This window comes from Oncorhynchus kisutch, linkage group LG6, assembly GCF_002021735.2.
Source record: "Oncorhynchus kisutch isolate 150728-3 linkage group LG6, Okis_V2, whole genome shotgun sequence".
In the NCBI taxonomy this organism is placed as follows: Eukaryota; Metazoa; Chordata; class Actinopteri; order Salmoniformes; family Salmonidae; genus Oncorhynchus; species Oncorhynchus kisutch.
This window is the reverse complement of record NC_034179.2, coordinates 75307345-75332436: the sequence shown is the minus strand read 5'-3', so window position 1 is coordinate 75332436 and position 25092 is coordinate 75307345. Positions and strand designations below refer to the sequence as shown.

At 45.2% G+C, this 25092-nt stretch overlaps 1 protein-coding gene across 3 annotated transcripts in view; it reads left to right on the top strand.

Moving 5' to 3' along the window:
- Nucleotides 1–25092, top strand: part of LOC109897344 (protein shisa-8) — an 85999-nt gene that overhangs the window by 11445 nt on the left and 49462 nt on the right. For all 3 annotated transcript variants that reach the window (XM_031827560.1, XM_031827559.1, XM_031827558.1), the window contains exon 2: nucleotides 20266–20381. In XM_031827560.1, the coding sequence (XP_031683420.1) occupies nucleotides 20266–20381 (116 nt within the window). The remainder of the gene's footprint in view (nucleotides 1–20265; nucleotides 20382–25092) is intronic.

Sequence of the window (25092 nt, the reverse complement as noted above, 5' to 3'; positions counted from 1 at the left end):
GTTTTGTACAAGGCCCCTCATTTTGAAGTCACACAAATGACTTTAGGATGGAGGTTTTAAACTGAATGTATGTAGTGATCGATAGAGCAGTGGAATTAAATTCATTGTGAGTCATCAGGCAAAACCAATGCCAGCTTTGAAGGACAGAAGAAAATATGCAAATATTTGAAAACAGATTTTTTTTATGTGTGGTTGCCTTCACAAATTAGAAGGGCAACAATTGATGTGAAGTATATTCCTCCAGTATAGTCTTTAACAGGGGATTTAACATGATGAATATCGTCACCTCTTTCTCCACAGAGGTCCCTGATGCATATGTAAAACGACATTCTCTGCCCTATTATTTTCCATTACGCACTTAACACAAAAACCAAAATAAACACTTTGATGCTTTCTTGAACAACAAAATAACCTCCCTCCCGCAGTGCAGAGTGAAATCAAATGATGTATCTTATGAGCCCCCACATTCTGTGTAGCTGAGCGAAGAAAGAATACAACTTTATCCAATTAATAATGTATGGGGGCTTGAATGGAGCCATGTGTCGTCTGCGGCTGGCCTTGTTGTCTGAGGCCACTGTCCGTCACTTCATTTCAGTCACTGCGGACTGAGTGTACTTTGGTGTTTGATAACGCTCTATTGGAAAATAGGAGACCGTAGACAGTGTTTCACTGACAGCCAGGAGCTCGTCTGATTTGTGGATCTACTCAGTGAGCAACAGCAAACCAACAGAGACAGTGAGGGGTTGAAATATTGTTTCCTGGGGACAAGCACTGCCATCCATCTTTTGAGGCTTGAACACAGAAACTCTACAGAGGAATACATACGAGGGCACAGCCATTATGGCTCGGGTGTGGACACTGTACTGAGAGATGCCAACAGGTGAACGACTTAAGGCTTGAGGGAAAAAACTGGTTCCCGTGAGGAGCAGTCATGCACAGCCTTCTATTTACCTTCTGTGGACACTCACCTGCTCACACATGCACACACAAACACACGTGTTCATAATTAGTGATTCTGTGTGCACTTCACACAAACATTGGCAATGCACCACTTACATAAATACACCAGCCGGAGACCTATGAAGAAAGACATGGTTGCTAACATGTATCAGGGCTCAACGCTTGTCCTATACAAAACGTTAAGAACGCCGTCCTAATACTGCGTTGCACCCCACCCCCTTTTGCCCACAGACTCAATTCGTCAGGGCATGGACTCTACAAGGTGTCGAAAGCGTGCCCATATTGACTCCAATGGTTCCCACAGTTGTGTCAAGTTGGCTGGATGTCCTTTGGATGGTGGACCATTCTTGATACACACAGGAAACTGTTGAGTGTGAAAAACCCAGCAGGATTGCAGTTCTTGACACAAACCAGTGTGCCTGGCACCTACTACTATACCTCGTTCTAAGGCACTTAAATATTTGATCTTTCCAATTCACCTTCTGAATGGCACACATTCAAATGTATTTAACAAGTGACATCAATAAGCGATCATATCTTTCACCTAGATTCACCTGGTCAGTCTATTTCATGGAAAGAGCAGGTATTCTTAATGTTTTGTATACTCAGTGTAGATAAGTTGTCCAAATGGACAAAATCAATTAATTACTCCAATCAGAATTGGATAAGAGGCCAACATTGGAATTATATTCAAATATTTTTTTCATGTTCTAGGGAGTTCTTCTCAAAAACCCAACATTAGCACAACATTAGCACAACAAGAGGTACAACATTACAAATATTATGTAAGATAATTAACTTGCTATCTGTAATATCGTATAGCTTTGGAATTGTGATATTATGTACTTTCGAGGAAAATAGGCACATCGGCATGTACACTGACTTTGAGAAGGGATTGCGTGGCCATTAGCTTAGCAGCATGACAACGTGAATGGGTGTTGCGGGGCACTATACATTGTATTCCTATCTCCTTTCTACGCACCCTAGACTAAAGAGGCAGACAATTAGGATAAATGTGCTAGACCCTAAATTAGACATTTCTTGAGGTAGGAATATCGCAAAAATATGTTCAATGGCTTATTCCAGAGAAGGCTTCCTCCCGAGTTCTCATCGTTTTCACGATCTAAAAGTCGTATTCCTATTAACTTCCAGTGTAGTGGGAGCGACTTTATCACAGTGCAATGTCTTACCGGACAGATTCCTGCATGCTTGAACGCCAATACACATGAAAACATGAAATGACCCAGGAAATCGATAGAACATCGCTCAGAGACTAACAAATACAATATAATATCCAAAATGGGTGAACCTTTCCTTTAAGGGGGGCATTTCCCCCCAAGCTACCCTAACCCATGCTAGTTGATGCATCTTTAGAGCTCCCCTCTTTCTTCATTTCTAATGGATATTTTCATCTCTGTCACATGCGCTTTTGAGAACAGTGTTTTCCTGGTTGCATTTTGGAACACTCACACATAGCCTACAGTCATGTGCTCATTGTTGAGCTTATAAAATGAAGAAATAAAATTCTATCAACATTTTAAGCTATACGGTGTGATCTGTTGCATCAGCCTCATTGTTTTTTTCATTTCTTAATGTGCAGTGGTTGTATCAATTTTGGATGTGTCATCCCAAAACTGTCCCAGAGTCTGAACCGTAGACATATTTCTATTGTCCAGGGATGACGGGACGCCCTTCATTTTGAGCCCTGGTTGTAATCGTAATGTTGCAATATTTTATAGGCTTTCAAGTGTGGCCAACCATCCTCCAGGGCAGCCTTAAAGGGGGAATGTTGTATTTTGAGACAGGCTTCAATATGCAAAGAAGCCAACAGGCAGTGTAGCCTACATTTTTGAACAAGTAAAAAATCTGTCCTACTAAAAAATGTAATGTCAAGCCCTGATGTATGCACACAAACTCATATGCCTGCACACAGACACACACAGACACAGACACAGACACAGACACACACACACACACACACACACACACACACACACACACACACACACACACACACACACACACACACACACACACACACACACACACACACACACACACACACACACACACACACACACACACACACACACACACACACACACACACACACACAAAACACTTTTGACAGCAGGTGGTCCCCAGGCTTTTCCTTTAGCCTTTTCTGGAGTATCACTCCACACTTCAAATGGTCCTGTCCCTTCACTCCCTTCATCCTACTCTCCCACCCCTTTCTGGTGGCCCCCTGTGCTCTGTCTGTCGCTCCAGATCAGGTCGGGGGAGCGGTCCGTAAAGCAGTCAGGAGAGATGGGAGAGGCTGCTGCTCCAAAGTGGATTTTGCATTAGGTGTGTCCTGGATACGGTGGGACTGGGACCACCTCCAGGGTGTAGGTAATGAGGGCAGGCGGGGACGCTCAGATGTGCTATGTGCACGGCATTAGTTACAGTCTTATCCACACATACACACACACACGCAAGCACATGAACATACAATACAAACCAAATGTGTTATAGTCCAATAAAACTCAACTCAAACTATCTGCTAACACTAATAAGCCCTAGAACACCTAGACACCACAGGAGGCTGGTGGCACCTTAATTGAGGAGAACAGGCCGTGGTAATGACTGGAGTGGAATAGGTGGAATGGTCTGATTCCATTTGCTCCGTTCTGGACCTTTATTATGAGCTGTTCTCCTCTCAGCAGCCTCCACTGCTAGACACTGTTAAATGCTCCCAGTTTTACTACACCAAGATTTTATATAGAAACAACCCCAGAACGTTTTATCTTACAACCACACATCCCAGGCTTTGTGGGAGTGACATCACTTAGAAGGCCACACCACACCCCAGTGCAGAGCCTCACAGTGAGAGCTGCAGAATACTGAGGACCACAGCTCAATTGTTGCTGCATTATCCCAAAGCTACCTCTCACACACATTATCCTAAAGACAAACTAACACAGCATAGATATCGGCACAAATAAGACATGACATGTACTACAACTGTACTACAACGTGGTTTTGACTTGAATTTGAATGTCAGTAGATAACTCTTGATAGTAGGCTTTTTGTTTACGTAACTAGAGACTAACTGCTAAAATACTGTATTTTTCATTGTGAGACAAGCCGTTTGAGTAGATGGGACATGTGCATCGTAACACATAACACTACAGTAATAATTCAATGTAGGCTTTGCAAACTGCCGCTATGTGTGTGTATGTGCATGTGTGTCTGTGTGTGTGTGTAGAGAGTGCATATGATTGTGTATACCGGCGGCTGGGACATGCAGTAGAGCCCGGGTCCTGTTTTCACTCGACTGGGCTGGGTAATGGGAAAGACCAGGGAGGATTGACACAGTGCCCAAGCCACAGTGACAGAACATCAACAGCTAACTTGTAGCGATTTGTTGGAGCGGACTCAGTACCAAGCACTATCAGAGCCTCAGTCTTTATCTGACCAGCAAACCACAAACCCATCAGTTTACCCTCCCATCCATCCTCAACCTTCTCGCCATCCTCTCAGTAATTACCTAGGCCCTTATCGTTCACACCATCGGCTAGAGCCTAAAAAACACAGCAGACACAAGAAAAAACAAGAGAGAGATGAGTATCAGTGAAACTCTGCTCGGGCCTCGAGGGGGAAACGGGCAAAGCAGCGTGCTTCTTTATTTTCCTTTCATCTGTTTCTCCCTCCCTTCCCTTCCCCTCCCTTCCCCTCCCTTCCCTTCCCCTCCCTTCCCTTCCCCTCCCTTCCCCTCCCTTCCCTTCCCCTCCCTTCCCCTCCCTTCCCTTCCCCTCCCTTCCCTTGCCCTCCCTTCCCTCCGCTCCTACACTGCTCATTCATCCTGAACTCTTCGGTGGTGTTAGGGACGGCAGTGTGACTGAAGGCCTTTGTGAGACCAAATGCCGTGTAAACGGCCGCAGTGACAGACCCGTTAGGGTTAATTTGCTGTGGTGGAGAGAGACCAGAGACTGACTGACCCCACTGCAGGGAATAACGACCCCGGGGTAGGACCGGCCATGGCTAGATCTGTAAACTGGTACTGATTTATCTTTTGTCCACTGTACCGCGTTCTCATTACAAGCTAAATGTACAGAATGAAAGAAGAGCATGGTCTGTAAAGCACACATTGAGAAATGGTAGGCTTCAATATATAGGCTTCAACAAAATCTCTCTTTCAAGGCCTAAAGCCTCACCTGAATGCGGATGTCCACTCTCAAAAGGCCTTGAAGAGTAATGCCCATCTGTCTGGTATAATCACCCTGGCAGTTTCTCACTTTTTTGCTGGAAAGCTGCAGTCATTCATCTTGACTGGACTAGATTTCCCTCACGATCTCACTCTGATGTTTGCTGAGGCTTTGGTGCACTGTGATTGATGGCCAGGCAAACCCACGGCTGGTGCAGACGACCCCGGTAATCATAGTCTCTCCAGCCGGTCTGGAGACGCTCCCAGAGATGGTCCCTTGTCACCCAGGGGGCACTTGTGTTTGAGGTATCTCTAATATCTCCTATATCAAATGGAGGAGGTCTGGACAATCAAGCCTTAGCATGGGGGATCCAAGTGGTTAAAAATAGCACTCAGTTCCATCCAATGGTGTATTTTATGAGATCTGAATGGCGGGCGGAGGGCATCTGTTTCTGTGCATTCAGTTTAAAAGGAATTTGATACACTTCTTAGAGCTTCAATGTAGTTAAGGGGTCAAAACACTATCTCTCTTATCTTAATCACTCCTTTCATCTGTTTCAGGGCTCTTAATGACGATTAAGACTTCCTTAGCGTAATAATGATTAAATACACTGTACACCACTGCACCTAAATCCTTAAGCACCTCCTCAATAGTGATGCACGGGTCAACTCAGAACCACAGGGCCCACGGGTTTCAGCAGTGTTCAGGAATGTATTTTTAATCAAGTTTTATATTCTAATACACATGCAAGAAATTTACTAGAAGTACAACCATTTTCACTTTAATGATTTGTCATTATAATACTAACTCTACTACCTTGACTCTTTTAATTCAAAATACTATGTAAACACTACCCTTCACACGCCATAAACAATACTGCTTTCTAACTCCGGAAGTGCATTGTACATTGCACACACAGTGACGTTCAGCAAAAGTGGTACTGTCAATACTGTTATGCATACTAATTACTCTGCGGCCATATCAATGTAGCCACAGTGTCAATGTGACACAGTGTCACAATGACGCAACAGTCAGATCAGTGACAGAGGGTTCCCACACTGATAGCTACTGTATGTGTATGAGTGTCTTTGAGAGAGAGAGAAAGAGAACGAGAGAGAGAAAGAGAGAGGGAGACAATGTGCCCTTGAGCTAGACACAGGACACAATACAATACTCCCATTGGCCCAATGAAAAATAAGTCAATGAGAAGTGACATGAAAACTGAGATTCTGCATGTGGAGTAGATGACCAAGTACAACTACACCAACGACCACATCCCCCCCCCACCCCAACAGCACCATGGCCAACCCCATTGTACATATGCTGCTGTTTGATCCTTAAATGGAAGAGAACATAGAGATACTGTGTTACATAACATGGGACTTGGCTTCAGTGAGAAGAAGAGAGAGGACTAGATACAGAGAGAATGGAATAGAACGAGAGAGAGGGAGAGCACCATCGGAGAGATGACAGGACTTTTAATTTGATCACTCTGTTCCAGGAGAACATGTCAACCTTGTAGTGTATTTGAGGTTTAAAAAGGTTTCTGAAGTTTGTAATTTCCACAAAATTCAGACTTGATTCTCCCCTTATGAAAAGTGTATTAACCTCTACAAAAATGTCCATTCATTATAATCCACATAATAATTCACATTTCCTGTTAGTGCAGGATTGTTTTCCTGCTGTAGCAAACTGGCTCAAATTAAGATCCTACATCTGTATGAGAGATCAAGCCCAGAGGACGCCTCCTCCCTCTCCTCCTCCTCTTCCTCCTCCTCTTCCTCCCTCTCTTTGGCAGAGCTAAAGCACATGCTTTTTGATTACCAAAGAGGAGTTGTGCGTCTTGTGTCCTTTGCTGCCGGCTCTCAATGTGACTAACCCCCTCCTCTCCTCCACCGACCTCACCCCCTCCTTCCCTCACCCCCTTTCTACCCAGATCCCCCTTACGTTCACAAAGCATCAAAAAGAATGTGAGTCACCCTGACATGTGTTGCGGGGCATTCGCATTCGGAGCACATAGATCTGCCCTCCGCAGAAAATATAATGATAAACCATGAGAAGGACTGCTCTGTCTCTTTCTCTGTCAGTGGGAGACTTTTCAAAAAAGCCCTCTGTCTTCCACACCACCCTGTTCACACACTTCTGAGAGCCGTCCTCCTCTAGATGCCGCAGCCTTCAATTCAAAACCAATCCTCGATTTCTGGCAGGTGCAAAGACTGTACAAGTCTGTACGAAAACAGGAAGTGTCTGTTGTGTGGCTCGACAGACATGATCGTTTTCTACTCTCATCCCAGTGCATTCCATCTGCTCCAAATACCCTCACCACCACAAACATGAGCAGACAATACTGTGGCACGTGTAAAAACAACAAGTCCCTCCTTCCCCTCCCCTTTTGAGTGGCTCTTTTTCCCCTCTCTTGTCTGATGTAGCGTGTCTCTTTGCTTTCTCCCAAAACTCTTTCTGACGTCTGCAGCCCTGAAGAGCGATGAGTGTATGATGTGCTCACTTAGTTTGACACGGGGGCAAACACAAAAACACGCAGGAAGAAAAACACGAAATCACTGGACAAATACAGCACCTTCATGCAAATTAACATGCACACAACTTACGTACACAGTCGTCACGTGCACATTATTAAAGCGCACGCACGCTCGCACACACAGACACACACACACACCAAAAATACAAATACACCAGGTCTCCTCAGCAAACAGATGGATGCTCTGCATTACAGCAGGTCACTAGACCAAGCATATGAACTGCTCCTCTGCCAGCGGTGCTGTTTTATTTAACCACTGCTCTAACCGTGATCCCTCGCTCCGTGTGACGCAGAGCACTTGACAATTGTGTATGTGCTGTCTGTGCCGCCGTGACACGCTGGGCTGGCCACCTCTTTATGAGCTTGGGGACCGTTGGCCCAAATGAATCTGTCTGGCTTGGCTGGACTGGCCTCGACCCAGTTTGGTTTAGCCGTCTGTAAGTGTGTTTCTGTGCGTTTGGTTGAATATTTGGGTGTGGGTGTGAGAGGATGTGTGAGCTGACCCTGGCTACGAAGAGTTGTGTTTGGGTAAACAGCAGGACAGCCCTGCGAGAAGACTGCATAAAGGAGTATTGATTGTGAGTGGGAGATGTCAGCATGCTGCGGGAGGGACTAGCCATAAATCCCCTTAATGACGGGATACATTATCAACGGCTTAGCAGGTGGGACAGTCATCACTTAGAGGAAGAGAGGCAGAGAGAAAGGAAGGAGAGAGAAAGATAAGAAATGAAAGAACGAGGGATAATATGAAAGAGATGGAGTGAGGGACAAGGAGATGAAAAGGGAATGGCAGAGAGAGAGAGAGAGAGAGAGAGAGAGAGAGAGAGAGAGAGAGAGAGAGAGAGAGAGAGAGATAGAGGAGGGGGTGTGCTCTGGGATATTTGACACAAACAGACAGAGTGAGTGGGGGAGTACAGTAAAGCTGGTTCAGCCCCTTTAGCAGGATATTGCATATATTAGCATTTTAAAGCACTAAAGTGATTGCTTTATGATCTCCTGGCTGTGAGTGGCCATGCCTGCCATAGAACAAAATGTACCGGCTGCCTTCACACATCTTGACTTTAAGCGTTGCTTGTTAAACGTATGTTTTACAGTACACAGTAGATGCCAGTACACAAAATATGTGTGCAAAATGTAGGATTCTAGGTATGCGTATGTCTAACTCTTTAATGATCCTACAGTTTGCCGCCACATCTGTCTAAAACTATGTCTTTGTGTGCCTCTGTAGAAATGGACAACTTTTTAAGCCAATGTATGTTTCTGTGTGTAAAAGGCCAAATCTGTGAGTGTGTGTTTGTCTGTGAGTGAGGTTTGCCCAATAATGTCCTCTGTGTGTGTGTGTCTCTGTGTGTGTGTGTGTGTGTGTGTGTGTGTGTGTGTGTGTGTGTGTGTGTGTGTGTGTGTGTGTGTGTGTGTGTGTGTGTGTGTGTGAATCAGAGGCCAGTTTGTCATGTTGCTGCTCCAGAGAGCCCTGATCCAAGCTGACAGGTGAAGCTGAGCGCAGCTAAACAGCACACGTAACAGGGAAGGAGGGAGAGAGCGAGAGCATGAGAAAGGGAGAGAGAGGGAGGGTCTGTGGGAACGTGGAGATTAACTATAGAAGGAGATAGAGGTTAATTGGCATGTTATCAGAGGTTATCTGGTGGATGTTCATTTTTCATGGCTACATTTTCTATCCCGTGGCGTTCTGTTATTGTCTCTTTAAACTCATTTGTCAAGGCATGAATATTATTGTCATGCCAATCAGTCACTATGAGGGGAATGGAGTCACACAGAGGACGGATACTCAATTTAATTGCTGAATGACTGTAGCATACCGATACAGTCAGTGGACATAGCTCAAGGACTGCATGGAAGACCTGAGAGTGGGGAAGGGAGAGCGAGAGAGAGAGAGAGAGAGAGAGAGAGAGAGAGAGAGAGAAGGTTGGACAGGTTGATAAATTACAGTCATTGATGTGACCCACCCAGTAGATACACATTCACTCATGTAGAAAGAGTAGTACAGATAAGGCATGTTTTTGCTATTAGGAAAAATGAGAAGCAACAATTTGATGTGAGTGTAATATGCAATAGGATATTGTCCTGCATTGTCAGAGTATGCTTACACTATTTCTCCCCCTCATATTGGTATTTGGGTGGGTGCATTTGAATAAAAATCATGACATTCTTTATTCTGAGAGTATCCCAACTCTGTACATGCATGGGAATACTCTGATCTTATGTATTGTGAGAGGTATACCCTTCTGTGTGTGTGTGTGTGTGTGTGTGTGTGTGTGTGTGTGTGTGTGTGTGTGTGTGTGTGTGTGTGTGTGTGTGTGTGTGTGTGTGTGTGTGTGTGTGTGTGTGTGTGTGTGTGTGTGTGCGTGTGTGTGTGTGTGTGTGTGTGTGGTGTGTGTGTATACGCATTAGCAACCATGACTTCATAGGTGTACGGCTAGTGTATTTATGTAAGTGGTGCATTGCCAATGTTTGTGTGAAGTGCACACAGAATCACTAATTATGAACACGTGTGTTTGTGTGTGCATGTGTGAGCAGGTGAGTGTCCACAGAAGGTAAATAGAAGATTGTGCATGACTGCTCCACACTGGAACCATTATGGATTTGCACCTGCGTCCATGCTTAAACCCAGTTTCTGCATTGAGGCCTTAAAAGTCATTAATCTGTTGGCATCTCTGAGTACAGTGTCCACACCCGAGCCATAATGGCTGTGCCCTCGTATGTATTCCTCTGTAGAGTATCTGTGTTCAAGCCTCAAAAGATGGATGGCAGTGCTTGTCCCCAGGAAACAATATTTCAACCCCTCACTGTCTCTGTTGGTTTGCTATTGCTCACTGAGTAGATCCACAAATCAGACGAGCTCCTGGCTGTCAGTGAACCACTGTCTAAGGTCTCAGATTTTCCAATAGAGCGTTATCGAACACCAAAGTACACTCAATGCCCAGTGACTGACATGAAGTGACGGACATTGGCTTCGGTCCCACAAGGCCAGCCGCAGACGACACATGGCCCCATTCAAGCCCCCATGCATTAATAATGGCGGAAAGTTGGAGTCATCCTTTGCTCAGCTAGGCTGAATGTGGGGGCTCATAAGATGCATCATTTGATTTCACTCTGCACTGCGGGAGGGAAGTTATTTTATTGTTCGTGAAAAGCATTGAAGTGTTTATTTTGGCTTTTGGGTAAAGTGCTTAGAGGAAAGTGTACTCATATGGGTGGGTGTATTTGAATAAACATTGTGACATTCTGTATTCTGAGAGTATCCCAACTCTGTACATGCATGGAAATACTCTGATCTTATGTATTGTAAGAGGCATACCCATCTGTGTGTGTGTGTGTGTGTGCAAGCTATGAGCTTATGTAGTGACCTGTGTGTGTGTGTGTGTGTGTGTGTGTGTGTGTGTGTGTGTGTGTGTGTGTGTGTGTGTGTGTGTGTGTGTGTGTGTGTGTGTGTGTGTGTGTGTGTGTGTGTGTGTGTGTGTGTGTGTGTACATGTTTTCCTACATTATTAGGACTACAATGTCCTGACAAGTCACCAGAATGTCCTGGCAAGGTAGGAAAACAATAACCCTTTTGAAAAGTCTGGACATTTTTCCATGGCCTGAATTCTTTCATATGCTGTTGTAAGCTTAAGGGTTAGGTTTAGGGTTGGGGTTAAAGTTAGGCTTAGGGTTAACGATAGATTTAAGACTAAGGGTTAGGGATTAACGTTAGGGTTAATGTTAGGGTTAGGTTACGGGGTTATGGACAATAGGATTTTGAATGTGTTTGTGTGTTGATGGCAGGAGGGTCAGGACAGAGGTATGACTAATTAGATACGTGAGATTCCCCTGTGGGAGGCGTAATAAATCACCACAGAGCATTTAGGAACACCGCTATTTGCTCTCCCAAAATTCATTATGATACGCGGCATGACAAAACATCCCCCTGATACCATGCAGGAGACTGATAACAATCATCTTTAAATGGGCTTTACGAAATGGGGATGGACCAAGCGGGCCGGACACAGGGAACGGGAAACAGCCACAGCACTCAGCAGAGCACATGGCCACTACGCCATGTGTCCCTGCAGTCAAAAATAGGTCCGTTAGCCAGGCTATTACAGGGCCATTACATTGACATGGCGAATGGAACAATGCTATTGTTAAGTCATCAAAACCCTGAGCCCCGTGGCAGGTCGGTAATATACAATGACACCTTAGGCATGACACGGCCAGTATGGGACTGGAACAGTTCTATAGGAAAATGTCAGGGGCGATATTGATCGCTTGTCCATACAGTGGAGATGGATGTGTGTGATAGAGTTGATGATGGGTCATGAAGCGATAAGGCTATGTGCTGGGGCAGGTTGTCATGGGGATGATGGTCAGACGATGGCCAGTCTGTGGCGTCACTTAGATAGGGCCATGTGGACCTTAGTGTGTCCTCCTGGGATGACTGTATCCCTGGGAGAGGGTCTGTGTGTCCTAAAGACCCAACTTTCATTTGAGTAGGAGTCAGTGGTTGAAATGAATTATCTCCCATTTGGGTTGAATGGCAGGAACCCGGGTACCACGATTTACTGCCCAAAACCACTCCCTTTTCCTGGGATAAATAACTGTGAGAAACAGGTCAATTATAATAAATTATTTATATGAAAAGCAAGCGTGAAATGGAACTTGAATTATATGTGATGTCTAAATCTGTCTTCTCTACGGCCTCTACATGATGAATCATCAACGCTCAGGGTGGGGACAGTATTGAGAGCAGTTCATAATGCATGTAGACCTCTCATCTCACCACGGTCACTTTTTTTCTAGTGACAGGTAGGCCTTCATTTGCTGCAGCATCTAATTTATCCATCTCCAGCTGGCTTTCGGGGTCACCTTGTTTTCTTTCACTGTAAAGATGTTTTATTTTGAAGTTTTGCAGCTAACCATTCAATCTTTGTGAATAGAAGTGAAAGCCTTCTGCATTTAATTCTAGTCCCATATTATTCAAGCATGCCATTAGAATGATGACGATAAGGACAACAAAACATATTCCATTTAACTGTTGAAAGCGATGAAGGAATGATGTAACAATAGAGAGAGAGAAAGAGGAAGTAGGCTAATAACATTAGGGGAAATATTATGAATTATACAAATAGGCCCTGTAAAATTTAGACATTTAAATCATTTTCACTAGCCTATAATTAATTGTAACTTTGTAGGCCAGATGTGCTGCACCAGAATTGCATGTTCTCTCCCTGCTTTATCATGGTTTGAATGATGTGCGCAATTCCAATCCATATAATACAGTATAATACAATACAGTAATACAGTTCACACTCAAACAGATTAGCCTACTGGAGCTAGCTGTATGCTCTCTTGGGTAAATACATGCAACTATCTATGGGCTTTTATGTTTTTTTTGTCGTACATAATGAGCAGTAGTCTATTTCATATAGGCCTATGTATTGGTTAATGGCACAATCACTTGTGATTTTTATTATTTTGGGCTCATTAAATGTTGTTAATGTAGCGCTCATAAAATGTATTTAATGTCTGGCTCATCAGGCTCAGGTAGCATCAGGCTTGAATTTTCGATCAAACTCAAATCCAGACACAGGCCTATTTATATGCTTTATAATGCTTTTGCACTTTCGGTTTTGGCGGAAAATATCGGGTTTCCCAGGAGAAATGTGATTTATTCTCGGAATGGAACATTGGTAAGATACAGGGAATATATTCAACCCTAGCTCCCATGACATCTTTGCCCAAAGCCTAGCTTGATCTAAGAGGTGCTCCTCCAGAGTCCAGTCTATCCAATGGTTGAATGTGAATGAGGTACTTTTCATCCTAGGAATGATGAAGGGTGTAACAAATGGTGTGTGTGTGTGTTTTGGAGAAGTAGCTTCAGCAACTATAGAAGGGAACTAGGCCACTGCAGACAGCACAGTCATGCCCACCCACATACAAACATAAACATACCCTGGCATAGTCACACAGCCATGCTAAGAGGCACTATTTGGCAGCTGTCGCGTCCAATACCAAAGTAGGGAAGACAGTGGCAGGCGGCTGCAGGCACTAATACTGGTGGGGCTCACTATCTGGCAGTGGTAGCTACAGCGTCAGCCTCCCTGGTTGAGAGGGAACTCGGCTCTGAGCACCGCGGGGTGGGAGACTCAGTACCCAAAACACAGGGTGTCATTTCTGCTACTACATACCTCCCTTAGCGAGCACCATGGAGATACAGCCTGAATTCTGTCAGCCTAGAACACCAAGACAAAAAAAGAGCAGAGCTACAGATGAGGAATGTGTACAAAATTACTAAACTTTTACGCCTGGTGAGTGAAGCTGGCTGTTGGGCTCTATGATGGCACATCAAATCACTTAGGCAGTGAAATAATGTGAACCAAGCCATTGTCGCACCATGCAGTCCAGAATTAGTTTTCTGCGCTGGAGGGTTTATTTTATCTTTTTGTTTGGGAAACTTTTCTGGTAGCTCAAGTTCCCCACCCACACTTAGCCTCGGCAGCACACCCTCAGTGGGATTTGGGGGTGACTCAGTGGGGTGTCCTCATAATAACCCCGGTGGACTGAACACGAGGTGGGGTGCTGCAGATAAAACCCCACGTAGAAATAAGACAAAGCGTAATAACAAACACTATAGCTAGTGGTGGATGGTAGAGGCAAGCAAAAACACACTAACCTGGTGTGACAGTGGTGTGGCACTGGTCACACTGGTGTGACAAGAACAAAGGGTTTCAAACAAACCCCAGAGCAGTGGACAGTAAAGGTGATATAAACATGCAGAAGTGTTCTGCAATTTACGCCTTGAAAGGACAATAAACAAAATGATTAAATCTGAATTCTATTCTATTTTACTGTACTGTGCAGTAGTGGACAGCAGCTGGAGGTAAACAGTGAGACACCCTGGCTCCTGGCTGAGACTGCAGGGGGTCACAGCAGGCCTCTTCTGCTCCAGCTGTCTGGTGGTAATGAACTAATACACTCACTTTGATTGTGGCCTTGCCACCCACAGGGAGTGGAGGAGACAGAGAGTCCTCACCCATACTACCCACAGGGAGTGGAGGAGACAGAGTCCTCACCCTTACTACCCACAGGGAGTGGAGGAGACAGAGTCCTCACCCATACTACCCACAGGGAGTGGAGGAGACAGAGAGTCCTCACCCATACTACCCACAGGGAGTGGAGGAGACAGAGAGCCCTCACCCTTACTACCCACAGGGAGTGGAGGAGACAGAGTCCTCACCCATACTAACCACAGGGAGTGGAGGAGACAGAGTCCTCACCCATACTACCCACAGGGAGTGGAGGAGACAGAGAGTCCTCACCCTTACCATCCACAGGGAGTGCAGAGGAGATAGGTAGGCCTCACCCTTACCACCCACAGGGAGTGCGGTGGAGATAGGTAGGCCTCACCCTTACCACCCTCCGGGAGTGCAGAGGAGATAGGCAGGCCTCACCCTTACCACCCACAGGGAGTGCAGAGGAGATAGGCAGGCCTCACCCTTACCACCCACAGGGTGTGCAGAGGAGATAGGCAGGCCTCACCCTTACCACCCACAGGGAGTGCAGAGGAGATAGGCAGGCCTCACCCTTACCACCCACAGGGAGTGCAGAGAAGATAGGCAGGCCTCACCCTTACCACCCACAGGGATGCAGAGGAGATAGGCAGGTCTCACCCTTACCACCCACAGGGATGCGGAGGAGATAGGCAGGCCTCACCCTTACCACCCACATGGAGTGCGGAGGAGATAGGCAGGCCTCACCCTTACCACCCACAGGGAGTGCAGAGGAGATAGGCAGGCCTCACCCTTACCACCCACAGGGAGTGCAGAGGAGATAGGCAGGCCTCACCCTTACCACCCACAGGGAGTGCAGAGGAGATAGGCAGGCCTCACCCTTACCACCCACAGGGATGCAGAGGAGATAGGCAGGCCTCACCCTTACCACCCACATGGAGTGCGGAGGAGATAGGCAGGCCTCACCCTTACCACCCACAGGGAGTGCAGAGGAGATAGGCAGGCCTCACCCTTACCACCCACAGGGAGTGCAGAGGAGATAGGCAGGCCTCACCCTTACCACCCACAGGGAGTGCAGAGGAGATAGGCAGGCCTCACCCTTACCACCCACAGGGATGCAGAGGAGATAGGCAGGCCTCACCCTTACCACCCACAGGGATGCAGAGGAGATAGGCAGGCCTCACCCTTACCACCCACAGGGAGTGCAGAGAAGATAGGCAGGCCTCACCCTTACCACCCACAGGGATGCAGAGGAGATAGGCAGGTCTCACCCTTACCACCCACAGGGATGCAGAGGAGATAGGCAGGCCTCACCCGTACCACCCACAGGGAGTGCAGAGGAGATAGGCAGGCCTCACCCTTACCACCCACATGGAGTGCGGAGGAGATAGGCAGGCCTCACCCTTACCACCCACAGGGATGCAGAGGAGATAGGCAGACCTCACCCTTACCACCCACAGGGATGCAGAGGAGATAGGCAGGCCTCACCTTTACCACCCACAGGGAGTGCAGAGGAGATAGGCAGGCTTCAACTCCAACCTGAACCCCCACTGCCTCCACTAGGGTGATGCTACAATCTCAGAGTAACAGGACCTTCATGCCGATCCCAGAGCCGTTTATAATTTAATATAATTGATCTAAGAAAAGTAATAGAAGTATTGGTACAGGAATTATATTCCTCTATGTTTTAATACCCAATTAAAATGAAACACTCTGTCAATTCCTAAGAATTTGTAAGACTTGTAAGATTTGCATAAAATGGACAGAGACCAGTCTCAAAATCAACCAGCAACGTTTATTCTCGAGAGTACTGAACATGATACAGTTTACCACAGATTATAAACTGAAAATGACGTCATTAGTTTTCGTACTACCCTGTCTCATCAACCAGCAGTACAATGGCTGTATAGTTCTCAAGCCTTCCCACATCGTCTCTCCCTACTAAGATAATTTACGACCCAAGCCAAGGTCTGCCTGTGTAGATAAGCATTCTAGCCAGTCTGGCTTATAAATTCATTAATTTCTACTAAGGAACAGACAGTCATTGTTCTAATTCTTGATTATATTTACACACATTATATTCAGTACTAGGGTTAAAAGAAAATTCATACATCTATACAGTAACATAATAGTATTCTGATTAGTCAATCCTGCTTGAAATGTATACATAATTAGTCATTATCGATAAAAAAATCCCTTAACATAGAAGTAGCGTTGCCTCATGCCTTTGTTCTTGTGTAGTGCATCAGCAAGAAACTAAACAATTAGCTACAGATGGTTGAAATCACAACAGTAGTTATCATTAGCATAATTTGATTCATGCTTGAACTATACCAGAGGAATCCAGCTTTGAGTATCAGACATTATTACAGTCTGCAAACCTGCGTGCACTACACTGTAGCATCCATCAATGAGTGAAGCAACTCACAAACTTAACTCAGTGTAACTTAACTATGTCCTTTGTTCAATCATTCAATCTAGTTGTTTGTGGTGTAAACAAGTCCTTGCCTCACCTCTCCTAGAACACGCTTGGTTGAGAAGATGATGGATAGATTATGAAATCAATTTGATGTAATTACCATCCATATTTAATTGGTGCGCCAAAAAACACATTCGCACAGAGGCTTTAAACTCTTTCAATTTGTAACCATTATGAATTTTACCAGCCCAGTCTGGGCTGAGTTTCCACCTGTCGATGTTTTCACGTGTTCGTTCCCTTCAAATGTCCCTCATAGCAACTGACAAGTCAACCCTGTGGAAACCTCAGACACTGCAGCACTACAGAAGTCATCATCATCAGGACCGACCAACCAGCATATGGATGAAATAGCAACGATATGCCTCAAGAAATTCCAGGATCTTGCCTCATACAGTAAAGCCCCTCAGGTCGAACTTAAACTTTCCCAACTTAACTTTTCTCCTTTCTGCTGACACACTACTGCTGATGAGGGAGCACAAAACTTTATGGTTATCTTTAATTCATTAATCGATTCATTTCCTTTCTTGTATTACAGCACACAATCCATTTTAAGTAATTAAACTGCAAATGAATCTCATCTGTGGCCTTATCTGACGCAACCTCAAGATAACCCCTGTAATGTATCCAATCTGGAAAACATTGTTTCCCCCTCTCTTAACAGTGGCACAATGTGTGCGAGAGAGAGAGAGAGAGAGAGAGAGAGAAGAGAGAGAGAGAGAGAGAGAGAGAGAGGGAGAGAGAGAACGAGAGAGAGAGAACGAGAGAGAGAACGAGAGAGAGAGAGAGAGAGAACGAGAGAACGAGAGAGAGAGAGAGAACGAGAGAGAACGAGAGAGAACGAGAGAGAACGAGAACGAGAGAGAGAGAGACTAAACAGACTAATTCCTCAATGAACATCTTCAGTGACAAACTACAAGGCTTTTTGAAATGTACAAAGCCATAAAATCCGAGCTTTTTTCTAAGCAGTTGACATTTGACCACTGCAATAGGACTGGCAGAGCTATCTAACACCATTTCCTTTGTAACATTCTGGCAGTGAGAACGTAATGTTTGAAACAACACCCAGGGAAATAGTTCTGTCAGCGCCGAGAATTGTGTTTGAGGAACACTGGCTCATCCAACCAAACCCTTTCCCCAGGTTCTTATGATAAAAGAGACAGATCCCGAATGGCTGTGCATGGGAATGTATCTGTGCATGGGATTCGCCAGGGCATTTGGCTGCCATCGTGGTTTAAACATTTCCTTGCCCTTGTAATGTCTGAGCCTAAGAGAGGGCTCTGGGACTTTTTCTGAAAAGTGTTGCAATGTTCTCACATCAAATCACATCATCCCTTTACATCTTTACATTAGCTAGGAGATGTGACAGTCCTGGGGGGTTAGAATACGGGTTCAGAGAGCTGACAGCTGTGTTGAGAAGGTGGAACAACCAGCACTCCACAATAACAGCACTCTCAGCAACGCCCAAGAGAAAGAAAACAGAGAGAGGATGAGAAAGAGAGAGAAATGCTTTAGCCAAGTAGGAGACGGATGAAACAAAGGGAATGAGTGAGAAAGACAGAAACTAGCCAGAAAGACAGACACTAACTGGTGGTGATGAGTTAAGGAGTAGAGTGTTTGTCTGTGTACTGCTGAATGGGTGACTGGAGGGCATTTTTAGACAGAAACCCAACAAGTGAAAAGAAAAGCATGAAAAACAGAGGGACAGTATTTCAGCACGGCCTCGGGACTTAGTCCTTGTCTATACCTGCTGTCATCAGTCTGTCAGCACGATCTACATATTAACCCTCGTTCCTATCACAACACTACTGACCTACTGTCCGGGGCCCATGTCTAGCCAGCTGAGCTGTCAGCAGGCATGTACCATTTAAATTCAACCGATTTCTTTGAAAAGTTCCAGCTGTCAGTACTATAAATCAAATCAAATGTATTTATGAAGCCCTTCTTACATCAGCTGATGTCTCAAAGGGCTGTACAGAAACCCAGCCTAAAACCCCAAACAGCAAGCAATGCAGGTGTAGATGCATGGTGGCAAGGAAAAACTCCCTAGAAAGGCCAAAACCTAGGAAGAAACCTAGAGAAGAACGAGGCTATGAGGGGTGGCCAGTCCTCTTCTGGCTGTGTCGGGTGGAGATTATAACAGAACATGGCCAAGATGTTCAAATGTTCATAAATTACCAGCATGGTCAAATAATAATAATCACAGTAGTTGTCGAGGGTGCAGCAAATCAGCACCTCAGGAGTAAATGTCAGTTTGCTTTTCATAGCCGATCATTAAGAGTATCTCTACCACTCCTGCTGTCTCGAGAGAGTTGAAAACAGCAGGTCTGGGACAGGTAGCACGTCCGGTGAACAGCTCAGGTTTCCATAGCCGCAGGCAGAACAGTTGAAACTGGAGCAGTAGCACGGCCAGGTGGAGTGGGGACAGCAAGGAGTCATCATGCCAGGTAGTCCTGAGGCATGGTCCTAGGGCTCAGGTCCTCCGAGAGAGAGAAAGAGAGAATTAGAGAGAGCATACTTAAATTCACACAGGACACCGGATAAGACAGGAGAAGTACTCCAGATATAACAGACTGACCCTAGCCCCCAAACACATAAACTACTGCAGCATAAATACTGAAGGCTGAGACAGGAGGGGTCAGGAGACACTGTGGCCCCATCCGATGATACCCCCGGACAGGGCCAAATAGGCAGGATATAACCCCACCCACTTTTCCAAAGCACAGCGCCCACACTACTAGAGGGATATCTTCAACCACCAACTTACCATCCTGAGACAAGGCCGAGTATAGCCCACAAAGATCTCCGCCTCGGCACAACCCAAGGGGGGGCGCCAACTCAGACAGGAAGATCACGTCAGTGACTCATACTACACTATGATTAAAGTGTTTGTTTTACACACCAATGAACATCACATATAAGAGGGCTTTTATTGTGATCAAATCACACAGAGTAGGAAATTATGGCAGCACACTTCCATTTGATTTGATGTTGTAGAAGGAGTTTATTCTATGGTGATCTCAATCGATTTGACACAATGTTCTCTCGTCTTACTGATGGGTGATCTTTAACCTAACACTTGTCTTTCTCTCTGCAGGGCCTTGACAGAGTTGTTGAAGCAGCCAGGAGAGGTGGGTGGAGTGGATGGGACCGGGGGTCACCACCCCATAGGGACCAATGGGATCTCTGGCAGGTCACCGCGCAGCAACAATGGTAAACCTGTTTCTCTGGGAGCGACAGTGGTTATTACAGGAGATGTCTCTCAGTGTAATTAAGCATATCGGATACTGATCCAGCAACGCTTTGCAAGCACTCTCACGAGGGCTCCTTTAGTGCTCAATGTACTAATGAGGACACTACTAACTCTGAATAAGGTACAACAGACTATTTCAGACTCTGGCATTTTTCAATTTTTGCTCTGCATTATTGAGAAGGGCCTGTAAGTAAATGTTTCACTGTTGGTCTATACCTGTTGTATACGAAGCATGTAACAAATCAAAATTGATTTGACACGCACGCATGCAGACACTTGTTATTGAGCTAGGAGGAAGGCTCAATCCCATAGCAGCCCCTGCTGTCTCCCTCCATGGCTGAGCAGAAGTGCAGGGACAGGTTGGTTATCTTTAATTCCATAGCAGCCCCTGCTGTCTCCCTCCATGGCTGAGCAGATGTGCAGGGACAGGCTGGTTATCTTTAATTCCATATCAGCCCCTGCTGTCTCCCTCCATGGCTGAGCAGAAGTGCAGGGACAGGCTGGTCATCTTTAACTTCTCTGAGATATGTGGGACGGTAGTGTCCCACCTCACCAACAGCCAGTGAAATTGCAGGGCGCCAAATTCAAAAACAACAGAAATCCCATAATTAAAATTCCTCAAACATACAAGTATTTTACACCATTTTAAAGATAAACTTCTGGTAAATCCAGCCACAGTGTCCGATTTCAAATAGGCTTTACGGCGAAAGCACACCAAACGATTATGTTAGGTCAGTACCTAGTCATGGAAAACCATACAGCCATTTTCCAGCCAAGGAGAGGGCTCACAAAAATCAGAAATAGCGCTTAAATTAATCACTAACCTTTGATGATTTTCATCAGATGGCACTCACAGGACTTCATGTTACACAATAAATGTGTGTTTTGTTCGATAAAGTTAATCTTTACATCCAAAAACCTCATTTGAAATTGGTGTGTTATGATCAGAAATGCATTGCCTCAAACAAACATCCGGTGAGAGCCACATCAAATTACACAAATACTCATAATAAACATTGATAAAAGTGTTATGTATGGACATAACAAGAACAATTAATGCAACCGCTGTGTCAGATTTCAAAAAGGCTTTACGGCGAAAGCACACCTTGCGATTATGTTAGGTCAGCGCTAGTCACAGAAAAACATCCAGCCATTTTCCAAAGAAGGAGATGTCAGAAAAGTCAGAAATAGCGTAAATATTCACTTACCATTTTATATTTAAAAAATGTTACCCCTTTTTCTCCCCAATTTCGTGGTATCCAATTGTTTTTTGTAGCTACTATCTTGTCTCATCGCTACAACTCCCGTACGGGCTCGGGAGAGACGAAGGTTGAAAGTCCTCCGATATACAACCCAACCAAGCCACACTGCTTCTTAACACAGCGCGCATCCAACCCGGAAGCCAGCCGCACTAATGTGTTGGAGGAAACACTGTGCACCTGGCAACCTTGGTTAGCGCGCACTGCGCCCGGCCCGCCACAGGAGTCGCTGGTGCGCAATGAGACAAGGACATCCCTACCGGCCAAGCCCTCCCTAACCCGGACGACGCTAGGCCAATTGTGCGTCGCCCCACAGACCTCCCAATCCCGGCCGGTTACGACAGAGCCTGGGTGCGAACCCAGAGTCTTTGATGGCACAGCTGGTGCTGCAGTACAGCGCCCTTAACCAATGCGCCACCCGGGAGGTATATTCACTTACCTTTGATGATCTTGATCGGTATGCACTGCCAGGAATCCCAGTTCCACAATAAATGTTTGTTTTGTTCGATAAAGTCAATCATTTATGTCCAAATACCTACTTTTTTGTTTGCGGGTTTAGCCCAGTAATCCAAATGCATAATGCGCGATCACTTTATCAGACTAAATGTAAAAAAAAGTGATATTACAGTTCGTAGAAACTTGTCAAACGATGTATAGAATCAATCTTTAGGATGTTTTTAACATAAATCTTCAATAATGTTCCAACCGGAGAATTCCTTTGTCTTTAGAAATGCAATGGAATGCAGCTACCTCTCACAGGCATGCGCGTGAGCAGCTCATGGCACTCTACAAGACCTCTGGCTCAAACAGCTCTCATTCTCTCCTCCTTCACAGTAGAAGCCTCAAACAAGGTTCTAAAGACTGTTGACATCTAGTGGAAGCCTTAAGAAGTGCAATATGACCCCATAGACACTGTATATTCGATCGGCAATGACTTGAAAAACTACAAACCTCAGATTTCCCACTTCCTGCTTGGATTTTTTCTCAGGTTTTTGCTTGCAATATGAGTTCTGTTATACTCACAGACATCATTCCACACACATGCTATAGAAACTTCAGAGTGTTTTCTATCCAAATTATATATGCAAATTATATGCATTTTGGGCATTCTGTTGATATAGCACCAAGCAGTTCATCTGTTTACTAATTAGATCCCCTCAAATCCCTCTGAACCCCATTCCCATCCAACACACACACACACACACACACACACACACACACACACACACACACACACACACACACACACACACACACACACACACACACACACACACACGCTTTGCTTTCATCTTCACTCTATTCCAACAATTCCTTTCTCTGTCACGTTCATGCCAACCTACACCCATCAGTCTCCACCTTCCCTTCATCTCTACTCCTCTTTATTATTTTGCCAAACAACACTCACTTCCCATCTGTCCTTCCTTTCTCCTGTCTCTGACTAGCGTTGACCATTAAATTAGTCTTTAATTAAGTGGAGGGCTGATACAATGGGACGTGGAGGCCAGAGAGACCCGTCTGTGTGCCCCCTGTCCCCCCCCCCCCCAGCTCTCAGCATGGTGTGTCCACTGGCCACACAACCACAACCTGCCACCACCCGCATGACCTTCATTAAGAACCACAGACCAGAGAGAGAGAGAGAGAGAGAGGGAGGGGGAAGGTGAGAGAGGGGGAGATGGAGCAAGATGAGAGAAGGGGCTCATTTGAGAGAGAGAGAGAGAGAGAGAGAGAAAGAGATGGATGGGGACAGAGAGCATGTGTGTGAGAAAGGTGGGCAGGTAGAAGTAGAAAGATGGAGTGCAGAGGATGGAAGAGGAAGAGGTGGAAGAAAGGGAAGGAGGAATTGGCAGAGAGATAAGAGGGGGAGATGGACTTCTGGAACAAATATCAAAGGAGAGGGCAAGAAAGAAGTGACAAGGTGAAAGAATGGGATGGAAATGAGGGAACGTAGGGATTATAATAGATAAGGATAAAAACAAAAATGCAAACATTTAAAAAGATGAAAGATGGGGTGACATAGCTATTGAGAAATTCCCAGAAAGATATGGGTAAAAAAAACGAATCAAATAATAGCAGATGAAAGAAGGACATTGACTGGGGTGTGACATGGTGTCATGATGGACATTAAAGAGAGGACATACAGCTGCTGCCTAGTCTACTGAGGTGGATGAGAGTGTAAACCTCTGGCTCTGCACATGTTTTCATTATTTCTATTCCACCCAATACTGCTCTGCCCTATAATCTCAGTGCTTTATCTGACATGATATGGTTAATGCTCCATCTAGATCAGTGTCTGAAAGTGTGAGGTTGGGGTTAGGGGACAATCTAGGCAGAGAGAGTGTTTGTGTGTGCACAGTATGTGTGTGTGTGTAAGTGTGTGCAACTGTGTTCTAGTGCCTTTGCAATAACAATTGAATATACTGTGCGGAGTGTTGAGACTGTTCCCTGAACAGCACAGTATGCCAATGTTGGTTGAGAATTATAACGTTTCTGCATGTGTGTATTATTCTTGTCAGTGAGTGGCTATAAGCTGGTAATTACAGTGTATAAGTATCTACATGAGTTGTGATGGAATTGAGTGTCCCTTTTGGAATTTGGTGTTCCTGTGAGTGTGAGGGTGTCTATGTTCGAGTGTGTTTGGCATGTATTATATGTACTATAGTGAATGTGCCTATGTGAATGTGTGTGTGTGTGTGTGTGTGTGTGTGTGTGTGTGTGTGTGTGTGTGTGTGTGTGTGTGTGTGTGTGTGTGTGTGTGTGTGTGTGTGTGTGTGTGTGTGAGCATTCTCATGACAGTGAGTGGGACAGCTGGACAGAGCTGCTCTGTGTGGAGAGCTGCCCTGAGGGTCAAACATCTCCCAGTGAACAGGCCGTGCGTGTTCCTCTGTGAAACAACGGAGGGAAAGAGACAGAGACAGAATGACAAATAAAGAGACTGAGGACATTTTATATCGATTTTGGGGAATAGAGAGAAAGACGAGAACATGAAGAGAACGAGAGGAAATTGGGTAAGGACAGAGACAGAGGGACTGAAAGCAGGAAGTGAGTGGCTAACAGATGGAAAGAGAATGATTGAGAGAGCACAAAGCACAAGGCCTAGCCTATCCTCATCCTACTTGTTTCTGCTGTCTGTGAGCTGTGTTCGAGCACCATGGACAGAGCTAATGGTTCATTACAATACAGGGGACTGACTGGTCTAAACTCCTTAGAACTGCACCATGAATTATTTAAGGTTTACTATATGCTTGAACAGACCGATCTCAACATTCATCATTTTTTTATGTTTTTCCAATAACAACAGTTACACTACTGTTATTGAACACGATGAAGACGATGTCCCTGTTGTTGTTGATGATGCTGATACTGTAGTGATGACGAAGTTAATCCTGCTCATACAGTGGCTAACCGTTAT